The sequence below is a fragment of the Macaca fascicularis genome, chromosome 16 (assembly GCF_037993035.2).
Source record: "Macaca fascicularis isolate 582-1 chromosome 16, T2T-MFA8v1.1".
Taxonomy (NCBI): domain Eukaryota; kingdom Metazoa; phylum Chordata; class Mammalia; order Primates; family Cercopithecidae; genus Macaca; species Macaca fascicularis.
In genome coordinates, this window is record NC_088390.1 from 18,442,838 (window position 1) to 18,459,549 (window position 16,712).

The window sequence follows — 16,712 nt, forward strand, 5'->3', positions numbered from 1 at the left end:
GGAAACAGGTAAAGCTGTCAGCCAACATTCACACAACCCTGGCTCCACTCCCACTATCCTTGAACTGGAAACGCGTCTTAGGACCCCGGAAACTAAAGAAAAACGAGCAAGGAACTTCCACCCACGCTCTTAGAAAAGTTCTCCAGAAAACCATTTCAGGATCTACTTTTGTTATCTGAGATATTTTCCTGGACAGCTCTTTATGTCTCCCGTGGCACCTCCTTTATGAAACTTTTTCTTATCCTCCTTTGGTTTGTGCCTCCCGTGTGTGTGTAGAACACATTCTTACCACTTACCTCTCTCAGAATCAGTTCATCATCTCTAATCCCCAAACCTTACCGTGTTGCTGTCACTGTGTACTTTGAGGCTGGAAAGTCACAAGGGCTGTAGAACACAGTGGATGTGGCACAGGATGGGGAGGGCTAGGTTGGCTGGGGAGCGATCGGGCAGGGCTTGAACGCCAAGTTAAGGGAATCTGGTCAGTAGTCCCCAAATGAATTTCTGAATCTCGAGGGAAGAACAGTAAAATACAGACTTCCCCAATCTCACACAAGACCCAAAGGGCAGCCAGTGCCCGAGGCGGTTCCGAGAATCAGACAAGTTTGGAAACCTGCTAAGGGCAAGGAAAACAAAAGGTTTCCAAGCAAATGAGTGAAATATCTCAACTACGTTTTAAAATGCACTCCGGTCGGATAGCAGACAGGAGGCCACCGCAATAATCCAGATGAGGGGCGGTGAGGCCTGAGAAATGGGAGATAATCGCCTTCATCTCGATGCACGGCGCCCACCACGCTGTCCGGCTCGGCGGGCCTCCCTTAAGGCACGTAGCTGATCGGAACGCGCTTTCTTACCCGCCTCATGCGACCGCTGGACAGCAGGTCGGCGATCCCCTTGGCCGCGTCGTTTTTTTCGGCCACACAGAGGACTTTCCGCACGCCTCGGAGGGCCACCTCCATGGCGGCGCGGGAAAAGGCACGGTCTCCGGGCTGTCGCAGCCACCGGAGCGCGGAACGGAGGACAGGAAAGATCATCCTTAGGCCCCGCGCCTGCAGCCGCTCCCCGGCTGCCGGCGCATCCTTGGGAAGCCAGAGGCGATGCTCAACTGGCGCCCACCGAAAAGGAACTAGAGCCTCGCTTCGGTCACGTCCCCACCAGCCTGCTGGCCTTTGGAGCTTCAGTCACTTAGTCTTTTCCGTGCTGCAGCCGCCGCCTCAGCACTGAACCCAGTACCTTGGCGTGGAGCTTCCGCCCGCCTTCTCCAGCCACTTCCGCCAGGCGCGCGCCCCACAGCGACCTGGAACTACAAATCCCAGACTGGCCCGCGCCCCTCGTCCAAGCACGTTTCCCCCTACCACCCCCCCGACTCACTCCGCCCCACTTTCCCCTCCTTCCCAGCAGTGGTTGGTTAATCACTACTCCTTCTTGGGGGAAGCCGCCGGACACCCCCATCCAAGGCCTTCTCTTTCTCATGACTTTATTTTCTCCTGCTCGGAAGTCTACGAGGACGCTTCCGGGTCACGCGGCGCCGACACCAGGAATCATGTGACACCAAGATGGCGGCGCCGCGGTAGCTGAATCCGGGTTGTGGCGTCCTAGGAGCCGCGACGGTTTCTGCCCTCGGGCAGTGAGGGGCGGCAGCGCTTGGCTGACCCCTGCGGCGTCCCGTAGCCTCGCGTTAAGCCTGGTTCAGAGCGAGGGCTGTTGCTTGTCGCGGTGGGTTTCAGGGAGTGCAGGTGACCTCGCTGCAGGTTTCTTGTGCTGGCCGCGCTCGCCGGAGGAAGAAGAGAAGGGCATTTGGGCCTGCGGCCTTGGCGTTCATGAGGCCTCCGAGAGCTCCGGAGGAGCTACAACTCCGAGGGGGCGGCTAGAGTTCGAGTCCTCGGGTGCGTGAGAAGCAGCCTAGGACCCCGGGTTCGGGGAGTCGCAAAGGCGGTAAGGGCTTCGCTTCCTTCTCCGGAGGCCTGCTTTCTGCGCGTCGATTAACCCCGCATTTTTTCCCACTTCCTCTCAATGTTTTCTTCATACATCTGGAAATATGATCAGCGCCCCTGACGTAGTGGCCTTCACTAAAGAGGAAGAATATGAGGAAGAGCCTTACAATGAGCCGGCCCTGCCTGAGGAGTACTCGGTGCCGCTTTTCCCCTTCGTCAACCAGGGTGCTAACCCCTGGTCAAAACTGTCTGGGGCCAAGTTTTCGAGGGACTTCATTCTTATTTCCGAGTTCTCTGAGCAGGTGGGACCCCAACCGTTACTGACTATCCCCAATGACACCAAAGTTTTTGGCACTTTTGATCTCAATTACTTCTCCCTGCGTATCATGTCAGTGGATTACCAGGCTTCCTTCGTGGGCCATCCTCCTGGATCTGCCTACCCCAAGCTGAACTTCGTGGAGGACTCCAAGGTGGTGCTGGGAGATTCCAAGGAGGGAGCCTTTGCATACGTGCACCACCTTACCCTATACGACCTGGAGGCCCGTGGCTTCGTGAGGCCGTTTTGCATGGCTTATATCTCTGCAGACCAGCATAAAATCATGCAGCAGTTCCAGGAGCTTTCAGCCGAATTTTCCAGAGCTTCTGAGTGCTTGAAAACTGGAAACAGGAAAGCATTTGCTGGGGAACTTGAAAAAAAGCTGAAAGACTTGGATTACACCAGGACAGTGCTGCACACAGAAACAGAGATCCAGAAGAAAGCCAACGACAAAGGCTTTTACTCATCTCAGGCAATTGAGAAAGCCAATGAACTGGCCAGTGTGGAGAAGTCCATCATTGAACATCAAGACCTGCTGAAGCAGATCCGCTCATACCCTCATCGGAAGTTGAAGGGGTGTGATTTGTGTCCTGGTGAGATGGAGCACATCCAGGATCAGGCCAGCCAGGCATCCACTACCTCTAACCCTGATGAGTCTGCCGACACAGACCTTTACACCTGCAGACCAGCCTACACCCCAAAACTTATCAAAGCAAAGTCCACCAAGTGTTTTGACAAGAAGTTGAAGACCTTAGAGGAGCTCTGTGACACTGAATATTTCACCCAGACCCTGACTCAGCTCAGCCACATTGAACACATGTTCAGAGGAGACCTGTGTTACCTCCTGACCAGTCAGATTGATAGAGCACTTCTAAAACAACAGCACATAACAAACTTTCTCTTTGAAGACTTTGTGGAGGTCGATGACAGGATGGTGGAGAAGCAAGAAAGCATACCCTCTAAGCCCAGTCAAGACAGGCCGCCTTCCAGGTCTCTAGAAGAATGCCCAATTCCTAAAGTATTAATTAGTGTTGGTTCTTACAAGTCCAGTGTGGAGTCTGTGCTGATCAAGATGGAGCAGGAACTGGGAGATGAGGAGTACAAGGAAGTGGAGGTGACGGAGTTGAGCAGTTTTGACCCCCAGGAAAACTTGGACTACCTGGATATGGATATGAAAGGGAGTATCAGCAGTGGTGAAAGCATTGAAGTTTTGGGCACGGAGAAATCCACGTCTGTGCTTTCTAAGTCTGACAGCCAGGCCAGCCTCACGGTACCATTGAGCCCCCAGGTAGTCCGGAGCAAAGCAGTCAGCCACAGGACCATCAGCGAGGACAGTATTGAAGTCCTCAGTACCTGCCCCTCTGAGGCCCTCATCCCTGATGACTTTAAGGCCAGCTACCCAAGTGCCATTAATGAAGAAGAATCATATCCAGATGGCAATGAGGGAGCCATCCACTTCCAGGCAAGCATTAGTCCTCCGGAGCTGGGTGAGACGGAGGAGGGCAGCATGGAAAACACCCCATCACAAATAGACTCCTGCTGTATTGGGAAGGAGAGCGACGGTCAGCTGGTGCTGCCCTCCAGTCCAGCCCACACACACTCTGACGAGGATGGAGTGGTGAGCAGCCCCCCACAGCGCCACAGGCAGAAGGACCAGGGGTTCCGTGTAGACTTTTCAATGGAAAATGCCAGCCCTTCTTCCCGAGACGACAGTTGTGAAGGGTTTCCCGCTTACGAGCTGGACCCAAGCCACCTGCTGGCTAACCGGGACATCAGTAAGACCAGCCTGGATAACTACTCAGACACCACCAGCTATGTGAGCAGTGTAGCCTCCACCAGCTCGGACAGGATCCCTTCTGCTTATCCTGCTGGCCTGTCTTCCGATAGGCATAAAAAGAGGGCTGGCCAGAACGCCTTAAAATTCATCCGCCAGTACCCCTTTGCCCACCCAGCCATCTACTCCCTGCTCAGCGGAAGGACACTCGTGGTCCTGGGGGAAGATGAGGCCATAGTCAGGAAGCTTGTGACTGCACTGGCTATCTTTGTCCCCAGCTATGGCTGCTACGCTAAGCCCGTGAAACATTGGGCCTCCTCCCCTTTGCACATTATGGATTTTCAGAAGTGGAAGCTTATTGGCTTGCAGAGGTAACTGGTTCCAGGTGTTGGGGAAGGGCCTTGGCCAGATAGGGATGAGGCATATTGGTGTGGTGGAGCCAGAATCAGGAAGCCTGGCTTCTAGACAGGGCCCAGTTCCTACCACTGTGTTACTTTTGACAAATCATCCCTCTCTCTGGTTTCCATTTCCTTGTCATGTGAGGGGGTTGCAGTTCCTAGGTGGTTGCCAATCCCCATCTGTCCCCGAGCTGTGTCAGAATTATTAGGGAAAGTTTTTATTTTTATTTTATTTTTATTTTTTTTTGCGACGAAGTCTCGCCATTGTCCCCCAGGCTGGAGTGTAATGGCACCATCTTGACTCACTGCAACCTCCACCTCCTGAGTTCAAGCAATTCTCCTGCCTCAGGCTCCCAAGTAGCTGGGATTGCAGGTGCCTGCCACCACCCCCGGCTAACTTTTCTATTTTTAGTAGAGATGGGGTTTTACCATGTTGGCCAGGCTAGTCTGGAACTCCTAACCTCAGGTGATCTGCCCGCCTCGGCTTCCCAAAGTGCTGGGATTACAGGCGTGAGCCACCACGCCCAGCCGGGAAAGTTTTAAAAATCATGGATTCCTGAATCACACCCCTCGAGGTTCTGATTCGGTTGGTGTGAGGTAAGACATGGAATTTATCTGTGGCCCTCACCAGCCAGACTGCAGGGAGCATCCCTCTATAAAAGCAAAAGGCTCATCAGAAGGGACAGACGACTCCGGGGGAAAGGGTTAGGCCGCTGTCCCTATAAGTGCTCCTTCAACCTTCAGAGCATGCGCAGATGTTGGGTGCTGGGAGCATCTGCCTCCAGCGTCCTGCACAGGCGTGAGGTGCGGCGAGCAGGGGTGGGGAGCCCTGTACCCTGGAGGGTCCCCTGCGGGGCCGAATGGGATGGACTACAGCTCACCCACAGAATTTCTAGGGGAGGTGTGAGAAGACACCGCCTGAGGTTATCATAAGGTGAAACTGTTGTGGTCGTGGCAGTTAGCGGGAGCAGTCGGTGGTCTGGGTCAGGTACTGGTGTGCCACCACTCGCTGTCTGGATTCGGACCAGCCATCTTATTCATTCAGTCACCCGATCGTGTTGAACACCTCTGAAGGGCTCCCGGGGCCCACCTGAGAGCCATCGGAAGGCTCCACGTTTAGTGCACGTCCAAAAAGCACAGCACAGTGCAGTGCCGGGCCCTGAGAAGTGCTCAGAGGGTGGAACCGGCACTGACACAGGCAGGCAGACTGGGGCCCACCTGAGGCCCAGCTTTAAAAATCATGAGCAGGAGAGTGTCTTCGGTGGCTGTGACCTTCCTGTCCTCAGAGGTGTTGCGCTGCAGAGGCTCTGCACTCTGAGCACCATGGTCCAGAAGTGTCTCTCCTCACTCAGGCCCACTGCTCACATGATGGACTCTCTCTCAGGACTCTCACCTCAGAACACCAGTCTTGCTTGGCCTTGGTTTTTTTCACTCTGCCTGGAAGTGCTTGTAGTTGGGTCAGCCATCTGTGGGGATAAGAGATGACTAAACCACCAAGCTGGTCTCCTGTCATTTGAGGGTTTTTTTGTTTTGTGGTTTTTTTTTTTTTTTTTTTTGAGACAGAGTCTTGCTCTGTTGCCCAGGCTGGAATGCAGTGATGTGATCTCGGCCCACTGCAGCCTCTGCCTCCTAGGCTCAGGTTATTCTCGTGCCTCACCCTCTCCAGTAACTGGGATTATAGGCATGCGCCACCTTGCCAGGCTAATTTTTGTATTTTTTGTAGAGACAGCGTTTCACCATGTTGGCCAGGCTGGTCTCAAATGATCGGCCCACCTCAGCCTCCTGAAGTGCTGGGATTACAGGCGTGAACCTGGCCCTGCTCTCATTTTAAGTGAACACCAGGAGTCACTGTATTGCTCACTAAGCAGCAGTCACAAGCCCGGACCAAAAAGCAGAGCACAGTTCTGGCGGGAGAAAGTGCTAGCCTAGCGTGTGTCAGAGACCCTGGGTTGAGTCCTGGCTTGACCACTAGCTAGCCTGGTGACCTTGCACAAGCTGCCACCTCACCCAGTCCTCTGTGTGCTCATGGGTCATAGAGGTGTCCTCCCACAGCGGGCATGGGAAGTGCAATGTGAAGCTGCAGTTGGGGTGCCGTGCGCCTGGGGGCCGGAGGCCTGAGGCTTCTCCCTTCCAGTGTCATCTGGCTTCCTGAGGAGGAGCTTTATGGAAACAGAAGTGGAGGAACAGTTAGAATAGCCAGCTTCTTCCAAAAGAAGTGTCACTGTTGGGGAAAGTGTCAGAGCTGCATCAGGGGATGCTGGGCCTGGGAGCAGGTATCCTGGCAGAGATGGAGGGGCAAAAAGGTGGGAGGTGAGACCTGGGTGCCCTGTGGCGATAGCACCTGTGGATCTGGATGTGCAGAGCTTGGGAGGTGTTTGACTCTGGCCGGCCCCGCTTTGGGAGGTGAGAGTGAAGGCAGTAGAGAGCTGAGAAGGCCCCGGAACACAGGGGCCATGCAGTATGGGTTGAGGAGAGCGTCTCACTGCCCTTGTGAGCTTTCTTAGCTGTCAGCCACCTGCAGGCCCCAATTCCTCCATGCCCGTGGGATGCATGCGGTCCATAGCCCAGCGCTGTCCCTCTGGTCAGGATGCATGCAGAATGCATGGCCTTTGTGTCTCAGCTGTCCCATCTCTGTGACCTTGCTTTTGCCTTGGTCTGCCACACCCTCCTCAGTCCCTAGAGTCCTCTGTGCTTCTGAGGGCCAGTTCTAAGGCAACTCTGCAAATCTCCCAGGTCTTCCCAACTACAACCTTTCTCAAGGAGAACGAGACCTCATCTCCCTTCACATCGCTGTACTTGTGCACATTTCTTCCCAGTCAGACTGAGCTCATGCAGGACAAGAGTTCTAGGTCATTCTTCATTACAGGGCAATGCCGGGATGTTACAGATGCTCTGTAAATGATTGTTAAATATACAAGAAGATAAAACCCAGGAAGGGAAAAGTACTATGAGATTACCTTGGTCCCAAGTCACCGTCAGTCCTTTTTACACCATACCTGTCTGACATAAACCCTAAATGTCTAGGCCCTACAGGGCAGTCCCTGGTGCTCTGAGGAAGCTGCTCCAGGAGGATGTTTAAGGAACCACTCCCCTCACTGAGTGAACACTGGCATTTTCCTGGCTCTGATGTGCCAGGCATTGGGGCATGAGACCAGATCAGATGCAGTTCTGGGACTCTAGAATCTTGGAGCTCCTTGTCCAGTGGGGAGAAGCCAGTGAACAAACAGCAGTCACCCCACTGGTCAGTGCTAGGCTAAAAGTAGTGATGGTGATGACAGCGCCTACTGAGGACAAGCATTGTCCTAAACATCACTCATTTTGTCTCCACAGCGACCCCATGAGGGATGTAATAGTAGTAACTGGCCCGTACAGTGGCTCATGCCTATAATCCTAAATCTTCGGGAGGCTAAGGCAGAAGGATCACTTGAGCCCAGCAGTTCAGTACCAGCCTGGGAAACAGCAAGCTTTCTTCTCTGCAAAAAATTATCTGGGTGTGGTGGCATACGCCTGTAGTACCAACTACTTGGGAGGCCAAGGTGGGAGGATTGCTTGAGCCCAGGAGGTGAAGGCTGCAGTGAGTCACGACTGTGCCACTGCATGCCGGCCTGGGCAACAGAGCAAGACCCTGTCTCTAAATAAAGACAGTAGGAACTGTTATCTCCATCTTATAGATGAGACTCCGAGAGGTTAATGAATTTGGCCAAGGTCACAGCAAGAAAGCAGGAGAGGCTTGGGGAAGGCTGAATATGGTTTAACTTGAATTAAGTACAAGAGGGAGAGAGGTTATTTCAGGCAGAACAAAGAGGTTTTGTTTGCTCGTTTGTTTGTTTGTTTTGTTTTTGAGACAGAGTCTCACTCTATCGCCCAGACTGGAGTGCAGTGGCGTGATCTCGGCTCACTGCAAGCTCCACCTTCCAGGTTTACGCCATTCTCCAGCCTCAGCCTCCCAAGTAGCTGGGATTGCAGGCGCCCGCCACCACGCCCAGCTAATTTTTTGTATTTTTAGTAGAGACAGGGTTTCACCACGTGAGCCAGGATGGTCTCAATCTCCTGACCTCGTGATCTACCCGCCTCGGCCTCCCAAAGTGCTGGGATTACAGGCGTGAGCCACCCGGCCTGAACAAAGAGGTTTCTAATTTTGAGGCCCCACTGAAAGCTTGCCAGGGCTCCAAAAAAGAGTGCATTCAGCAGGAATTAGACCAGAAAGGGCTTTGTGGGCCACCCACTGCGTTTGACCTTGACCATAAGAGTGGTGAGGAGCCCTTTGAAGATCACGATGATCAGATTTGTCTTCCAGGAAGAGCCAGTGCATGCTGGCTAGGTGGATGCTGGCCTGGGGACAGGAGGCCTCACCTCCCAAGCTTCTGCCTCCACTTTCCCGGCCCTTGCCCTTCCTCCTGACCTTGGCCTGTCTGTTTCAGAGTGGCCTCCCCTGCCGGTGCCGGTACCCTTCATGCCCTGAGTCGCTACAGCCGCTACACGAGCATCCTGGACCTTGACAACAAAACCCTGCGCTGCCCCCTTTACAGAGGCACCCTAGTGCCCCGCCTGGCAGACCACCGCACACAGATCAAGCGGGGCAGCACCTACTACCTGCATGTCCAGAGCATGCTCACTCAGCTCTGCTCCAAGGCCTTCGTCTACACCTTCTGCCACCACCTGCACCTGCCTACGCACGACAAGGAGACAGAGGAGCTGCTAGCCAGCCGCCAGGCGAGCTTCCTGAAGCTGACCCTGGGTCTGGTGAATGAGGATGTCAGGGTGGTCCAGTACCTGGCTGAGCTGCTGAAGCTGCACTACATGCAGGAATCTCCAGGGACCAGCCACCCCATGCTCGGGTTTGACTATGTCCCCAGCTTTTTGTATAAAATCTGAGGTCGGTCCCAGCCACTGTGACCAAGGCCTGTGACTCAGGGTATGGGGAGGGGAGGGGTTGGCATGACCAAACAGTTGCCTGAACTGGACTGTTTAGGTTTCTGGTGTCTGGCAGCATGGTTCCCACGTGGCTCCTGGTAGTTTTCAAGTTGGACGTGGGCAGAAGTGGAGCCTGGGTCCCTCTAAAGGCGTCTGGAGGGATGGTGACAGCTACATTCGGCTCCCTGGTGAAGAGAGGCCCCTGGATGTAGAGGGGGCCTTGGTTTTCTGAGGACTGGCAGCCAGGGCAGAAGGGAAGCCACCAGTCCCTTGGTGGGGTAGGGTGAGGGCAGGAAGGCCAAAACCTGATGGGAGGAGCACACTGACCATATTCAGCATTGCCGGACACTTGAGTGGCAAAATGAGCGAGGGCGGCAGCTCGGTAACTGTTGTGGTTTGATGGAAAACAGGAGGGCAGAACACCCATCACCTCCTTCAGACCCAGATGCAGACCTTTATTTGCCTCCTGGAGCCTGCTGTCCCAGGGGAGGCCCTGGACCAGCCAGTGGGAGGGAGAAAGGCTGCCACCCTTTGGGTTGTGGGAAACATGCAGCCTTGGCCTCAGGGCCACAGAGCGTGAGCAGCACCCTGTACCCTGTCCTCACCACCTTTACCTGGGAGAGAAATGCCTGTGAGCGGGCCTTGGGACTCACCCCCTACGCTCTTTCGCCAGGAACGAGCGGAGTGTTCCCTAGTCCCAGTGTGAAGCGGGCACAAGTGACCAAAGCCAATGGTGAGGCCCACCTGGGGGCTGGAGAGCACAGCAGGCAGAGCAGGGCTGAGGTGCCATGAGGCCATCCCCGCCACGCAAGGGAGGAGCAGTCAGCAGCCCTCCTGGGTGGCCCACTGGCTCCTGCTGGCCAGAGTGCGTGAGCACTGACTGTCCTCGTGGGGGAGGTCTGCAGACCCGTGTGAACATGGCGGAGGCCACACTGCAGCTCCCACCCACACAAACCTTTGCAACCACTTCACTACCTCTCACTGGGTCTCGTGGGCACTGGACAGCACGGTTCTGTTTAGTCAGCTGGTGCAGGTGGTCAGCCCAGCCGATGAGAACTCAAATGGCACGGATTTCCTGGATGAGCTACCACGTGACGCTCTTCAGGTTCTGCCTTTGGGAGGCTGTGTGCACCTCAGTCACCACAGCTTGTGGCCATCCCCAGTTGAGTCTCCCTTCTGAGGACAAGTTTGAGACTGGGAAGGAGACACCCCTGGTTCCGCCAGCACCTGTCCCACTGATAGTGATCCCCTGGCCTCCCTGAGCCTCCTTAGGCAATGGCCACTGGTTTGTAGACAGAGGGTTTCTTGCAGCCTTGAAAATTTTATTCCCTAAGTGGGGACAGCTCTGGGTATTACTGCTTCTTTGATTTGTTCCACAAAAATTGTGCTGAAATGGACCTGAATCAGCCCTGGGTGTGCATCTGTTGGCGCCTACTGCTGAGGCCCGGCCTGCCCATCGGCCTGTAGTATACACTCGAGGTCATCACGGAGCCAGCCAGCTTCTCTTCTCATCAAGGAGGCAGAGACCCCGGTGGAAGCCGAGAGTGACCAAAGAGGGCTTGCATCACGTCACTCCAGTGGTTCCCTCTGGTGGAAGCCGAGAGTGACCAAAGAGGGCTTGCATCACATCACTCCAGTCGTTCCCTCCTTGTCCAAGTCCTCGTTGTAAGGGCATGGCCTGTTGGCTCCAGCCGTTGGCTTCTGTTCAGGGTCCTTGCTCCCATCAGAGGTGTTTGATTTTGCTCCTGGGGCTGTGATGGAGAACCTTTTGTGGCAGATGGCGCTGCCTACATCTCATTGGTTCTTTGTACCTGTGCCCGTTGCACATGTTCACAGACAGGAGAGTCGCCAGCAATACCTTGGCAGCCTTTAAATGTGAAATGTCTGTTACTTGCGCTGGAGGCAGAGGCTGTGCAGGGAGCCTGCTTCTCATCATGGGCTCCCTTATCTGTACGGCTCCCCCTCCTCCTGTTCTAGATGCTGATTTGTTTTCTCACTGGCTGGCTAATTGCTGTCTACTTACGCCTCCATGGCCATAACTGTGCAACATTTTATCTGAGAAGGCAGGAAGGTCAGAAAGTGATCATTAGCCCCACCACTGTGGCATTCCTGTCCCTAACACAGAAATTCACAGCTCATACTCTTGCCTGGGAAACTTGGGAAAGGCTCATGAGTTTGGGGCAGATCCTGAATTGCAGCCACACTTGGCCTTCTAGAAGCTGAAGCTGTGCACTCAAGTGGTCCTAAGTAGAAGTCCACTTGGGGTATTTGCTGGCACACACCCTCAAGGGTGGTTCAGAAGGTCCTGAGACCTAAGGCAAAAGGCTGCTGGGGCATGAACAGAACAGACTGTCTCAGGGGCAGCCATAGAAGTGGCAAGCAGGGCCAGTCTCCCTCAGGTTGTTCTTCATTAAGTAAAGATGGCTTCGTGACTAGTGTTTAAGCTCCCAGATTTATATTTGGGTTAAAAACTAACTTTTCAATGTGGCAGTTTCAAAGGATTACTTGATGCAAAGTATGTTTCCTTTCAAAGGGATCTTGAAGTGGTACCAGGACTGAGTCATAACTTGGGCAGAGGCAGTTAACACTGGGAAGCCCTGCCCCTCCCCATGCCCCCTTCACTCTGGGGAACTGAAACCTACTATGCAGTGGGACTAATCTCATCAAGAATTTTCAGTTGAGGCCTGGCGCGGTGGCTCATGCCTGTAATCCCAGTACTTTTGGGAGGCCGAGGCGGGCGGATCACCTGAGGTTAGGAGTTCGAAACCAGCCTGGCTAACGTGGTGAAACCCTGTCTCTACTAAAAATACAAAAAAAGTTAGCCAGGTCTGGTAGTGAGTGCCTGTAATCCCAGTTACTTGGGAGGCTGAGGCAGGAGAATCACTTGAACCTGGGAGGCAGAGGTTGCAGTGAGCCGAGGCTGCGCCACTGTACTCCAGCCTGGGCAACAAGAGCGAAAACTCCGTCTCAAAAAAAAAAAAAGAATTTTCATTTGAGGTATTCTTCCAGTAGAAGGTTAATCAGTTTTTAATGAAACCATTAAAAATAACACTTCCCAGAAAATAGGTGACATCAGTGCCCCTTGCTACTTCCTCAGTCCTCACTGTTGCTTTGAGGGCCCAGGTACTGAAACTGGTTGTCTTGAGTTTTGTGTCAAGCTTTTCCTCCAGTGCACTATCCCCCTCCCTCGTTTCTGAAGCAGTCTAGGTTAAACTGGCTATGCGGGTAGTTGTGGACTGGTCATTTTCAAAAGCCCCACTTTAGAGATCCGGCCACAGCTTTTTATATCGCATCGCACAGGACACATCAGCCTGAGCTGCTGCCTCATGCCTGTTTCCCCAGGAACCTCACTCCTTTGGTGGAACCTTGGGATTTTAGAAATTGTGGCTTTTCCATACCTCATTTACTCCAACAGTTGAAGTTACACACATTGCTCCCGAATTTGGAAATAGACCGCAGTACTCTACCTTTCATTCCCCATCTGGCCTTTACCTTCTTTGCTTCAGTGGTGGAAAACAGTTGCCATATTGAAAGTATAGTAGATTTCAACCTCACACAAACGACAAGTCCCATTTCACAATCCTAGGAAGGCCCACCAATTTCATTTCACACACCAGGGCGGCTGCAGCTGGAGGCCGAGGGCAGCCCTCTGCTCACTGAATGTCTTGCATGCGCTGACTGCTGCCCGCGTGCTGAACATGCCCCGCCGCCCAGGCCCAGCACTGCATGTTGGGTCAGCGTCTAGTGCTGCTGTCACGTCTTTGTCTGCACAGCCAGTAGCATTGTCTCAGCCAGGGGGTTTATCAGAAGGTGTGCAAGGCCTTTGGGGGAACTGAGCCCCTATAGTGGGCAGTCTCCTTTACGTTCCCACCTCCCCGAAAAGCACAGAAGACAGTGCCTTGGTTTGTGCTTTGAAGTAAACCAGCCAGCTTTCTGGCTTTGCCCCAGTACTGTGATGGAACATAATAAAACTGGAGATATGGTTTTAACACTGCAAAAAGGAAAAAGCATCAAGTTTCTACTTCTGGCTGGAAAGCAAAACCAATCTCAGCTGACAAGACTGGGCAAACTAAGTTTTCCTGAGTCCATTCTCCTTCGAGCCCTGACCTAACCTGGCCTTACCTCATTAAGGTTTGGTTAAAGCAGTGGCAAGGAGGCGGCAAGAGTGGATGGGGGTGTGGGGAGGGGATGAACACTCTGCAGCCAATTAATCTGTTGGTAGGGGCCCAGCTTCTTGAGAGTGCTTATTCAGCTCAAGAGTGGCGGCTGTACACAGCGAGCCCTGGAGATGGCAGCTTGTCTCCAGCTGGGGAGGGTTCAGGCCCCTGAATTGAAGACCACTTTGGTAGCAGAAATGTAGGGACTGGTCACTCATTTCTTTTGGTAGCAGAAATAAGTTGAGTCACCCACAACTCACGGATTCTGTAGCAGCTGCTCCACCCACAATAAAGCAAACGCCAACAGGCTAGACCCCAGATTGCAGGGGCTGCCACCTACAAGGTGGGACCGCAGGCTGCCTCACCGGGATTGTCTGCCACTAAATAGCTGGAGTCATAGATTGAGATAAATGCCACCTTCAAGGTTGCAGTGAAAAGCATAGTCCTATGTGATGAATTCATATGTGTTATTTTTTAAAAAGCTATTTTATTACTGCATGTTCCCGTCCCGTCTCGTGAATGTGAGTCCCCGCCACCACGTGAGCTGCAGTTGTTGCAGCGGCTGGTGCAGGAGTGCGGCTGGCGCGTGTGTGATAGCATCTCGTAGGTGTTGCTGCACAAGAGTTAACCAGAGTCAATGCCAAACACATAGTATGAGAAGTGTACTTTTTAAGAAATTAATTTATTTGAGTTCAAATATTTTTGAAATATGAAAATTGGTTGTATTTTTTAAAGCTATAATTCTTGTAGACATTCTGTGGTTAAAAATTTGATTGTGCTTATTAAAAATGGTCATCTATGTTTTGCACTTCAGCTACGTGAAAATAAAGTTTCTTTGGGAAGGTGACATTTGGCTTCCTGATTACGGGAAGGAGTTGGTTATCTCAGGTGGAGCAGGAAAGCCTGGTTGATTCTCACACCAGAATGGGACTGTGACTTCCCAGGATGGAGGGAGGAGACCATTGCTACACCACACTTTGAGTTACTGACAGCAAAACCCTCCCACCATACTGGGTGCATCTTGTGTACACTTGGTTAACATACACTTCTGGTTTACAGCAGAAGGTTCAGAGGCGAATTCAGTTCTCCTTTGGCATGCCACTGGATAACAAGATAGTGAGAGGGGCAGTGTGTACAAGCTGTGGACATGGGCATTTCCTCTCTGTTGCAGCAAGGTGGAGGAAAGCCAGGGAGAGTAAAACGCTAGAATCTTCCTAATAGCTTTGCCCTACACCACGGTCTAAATGATTATGGCCAAGTGGCTACATAGTATTTTATTTTTCTAGAATTATATCCAGCTGTGAGAAAGCCAGGTTCAAATTTAAATCCTTTAATTAATAACCTGTCCCAGAATTACTAACAGTGAGACTTAAACAAATTTTGATTTGTGAAGAAAACATGAAAAAAGTCCAAAAGAAACCCCGTCAGAGGGCCCAAGTGTCAACCGTTCCCCTGTGGAGCAGCTCATCCATTTCTCAAGTGGGGGTCCTCCGGCAGGCGGCTTCCTCTGTGGCGCCAGGCGGATCCAGAGTGGACCGGCTCCTTTAGAAGTCGGGCAGGCCAGGCAGAGGGAAGAGAGAGGCGAAGCTCTCAACCTCCTCCCGGAGAGCCTGCACGGCCCCCTGGTACTTATCCCCTGCCAGTCTCTCCTTGAACTCCTTCAGGGTGGCTCTGACACCAATGTCGCTCTGGATCTGCAGGGTCAGCTCTATCCCTGTGCGACAAGACACAAGTGAGTCACCCCACACCACACACCAAGTGAGGCGCAATGGCTGGGGGCCGAGGCACAACTGCCAGAATGTCCCCCAGCTGGGGAGCGCGGCAGGGCACAAGGTCTCCATGCTTACCTCAGTTACTCTCGGATGCACCCACCCTTAGATGTCCTGGGTAGCCCAAATTTATAAACCTCTCAGACAAGGTGATTTACGTAAGTGTTTTTTGCTGTCTCCCACCCCAACACTCAGCCTTGGTGCAGAATTGTCTTTCAGTGGCAGGATCTCAGCTACTCATCACAATCAGAAACTAAATACACACGATAAGATGTGGCAACTTCCAAAAGCTTATCCTTACCTCTGTGAATAAACTGGGCTACTTTTTGGAAGTCTTTTTCCAAAAGTCCACGAGACGTCAGTGCTGGGGTCCCCAGCCGCAGTCCACTGGGCCGCAGGGCACTTCTGTCACCTACAAGATAAATGGGGCTCTGTCCCTACGCCACATTGTCACCACTGTGACAATGGTGCATTTAAAAAGGGACACGTGGGCAAAAGAGAACTGGCCTGAGGATACTGGCTGGCTGTAGCAAGGAGAGTACAACTGATTCAGAAACTAAAATAGAACGCAAGGCACAAGGAGGCACAACCACGTTTTGGCCGTTCTTACTTAATTACTAGTACACAAAGTGGTCTGATGTGCCCCTTGCTCCTAAAAATGAGGTTAACATCTGTCTGGGTCTGAGATGCATCATCAATATTTTGTTAACAACCCAGAGAAAAATGCAGCCTCTGACCTCCCTCATCTAATGAACGTACCACCTCCAACGGCTCCACATCAGTCTTTTTGCTCCTTGGCAGGGTCAGGGCCAAGTACAAAGGCGCAGCCGAGAGACAGCCAAGGTATGGTCCCTGCCCCTGCTCCAGTTTTTTTTTTCCTGAGACAGAGCCTCACTCACCCAAGCTGGAGTGCAATGGTGTGATCTCAGCTCACTGCAGCCTCCGCCTCCCAGGTTCAAGCGATTCTTCTGCCTCAGCCTCCCGAGTAGCTAGGACTACAGGCGTGTGCTACCACGCCCGGCTAATTTTTTGCATTTTTAGTAGAGACGGGGTTTCACCGTTAGCCGTCTCAATCTCCTGACCTCGTGATTCACCCACCTCAGCCTCCCAAAGTGCTGGAATTACAGGCGTGAACCACCGTGCCCAGTCCAGTTTTTTGTTTGTTTGTTTGTTAGAGTCTCATTCTGTTGCCCAGGCTGGAGTGCAGTGGTACAATCTCCACTCACTGCAACCTCTGCTTCCCGGGTTCAAGCATCTCTCCTGCCTCAGCCTCCCGAGTAGCTGGGATTAGAGGTATGCACCACCATGCCCAGCTAATTGTTCTATTTTTAGTAGAGACAGGGTTTCACCATTTTGGCCAGGCTGGTCTGGAATTCCTGACCTCAAGTGATCCACCTGCCTCGGCCTCCCAAAGTGCTGGGATTACAGGCGTGAGCCACCGTGCCCCATCCCC

The 16,712-nt window shown here is 52.9% G+C and overlaps 3 protein-coding genes across 11 annotated transcripts in view; 1 reads left to right on the plus strand and 2 right to left on the minus strand.

Moving 5' to 3' along the window:
- TOP3A (DNA topoisomerase III alpha) overlaps positions 1 to 1,260 on the minus strand; it is a 39,896-nt gene extending 38,636 nt beyond the window's left edge. For all 4 annotated transcript variants that reach the window (XR_012425335.1, XR_012425337.1, XR_012425336.1 and 1 more), the window contains exon 1: positions 852 to 1,260. Coding sequence is in view for 1 of the 4 variants with exons in the window: in XM_005583073.4 (XP_005583130.3) it covers positions 852 to 1,031 (180 nt within the window). In the remaining 3 variants the exon portion in view is untranslated. The remainder of the gene's footprint in view (positions 1 to 851) is intronic.
- Positions 1,261 to 1,540: 280 nt separating this feature from the next.
- On the plus strand, positions 1,541 to 14,337 carry SMCR8 (SMCR8-C9orf72 complex subunit). The gene is made up of 2 exons (XM_005583075.4): positions 1,541 to 4,392; positions 8,841 to 14,337. The coding sequence occupies exons 1-2, from the start codon at positions 2,036 to 2,038 to the stop codon at positions 9,292 to 9,294; spliced, it is 2,811 nt and encodes a 936-aa protein (XP_005583132.3). The 5' UTR covers positions 1,541 to 2,035; the 3' UTR covers positions 9,295 to 14,337.
- Positions 14,157 to 16,712, minus strand: part of SHMT1 (serine hydroxymethyltransferase 1) — a 39,026-nt gene continuing 36,470 nt past the window's right edge. For all 6 annotated transcript variants that reach the window (XM_074018735.1, XM_005583077.5, XM_074018736.1 and 3 more), the window contains 2 exons: positions 15,561 to 15,671; positions 14,157 to 15,204 (listed from right to left, as the gene is read on the minus strand). In XM_074018735.1, the coding sequence (XP_073874836.1) occupies positions 15,035 to 15,204; positions 15,561 to 15,671 (281 nt within the window). In that variant the 3' untranslated portion in view covers positions 14,157 to 15,034. The remainder of the gene's footprint in view (positions 15,205 to 15,560; positions 15,672 to 16,712) is intronic.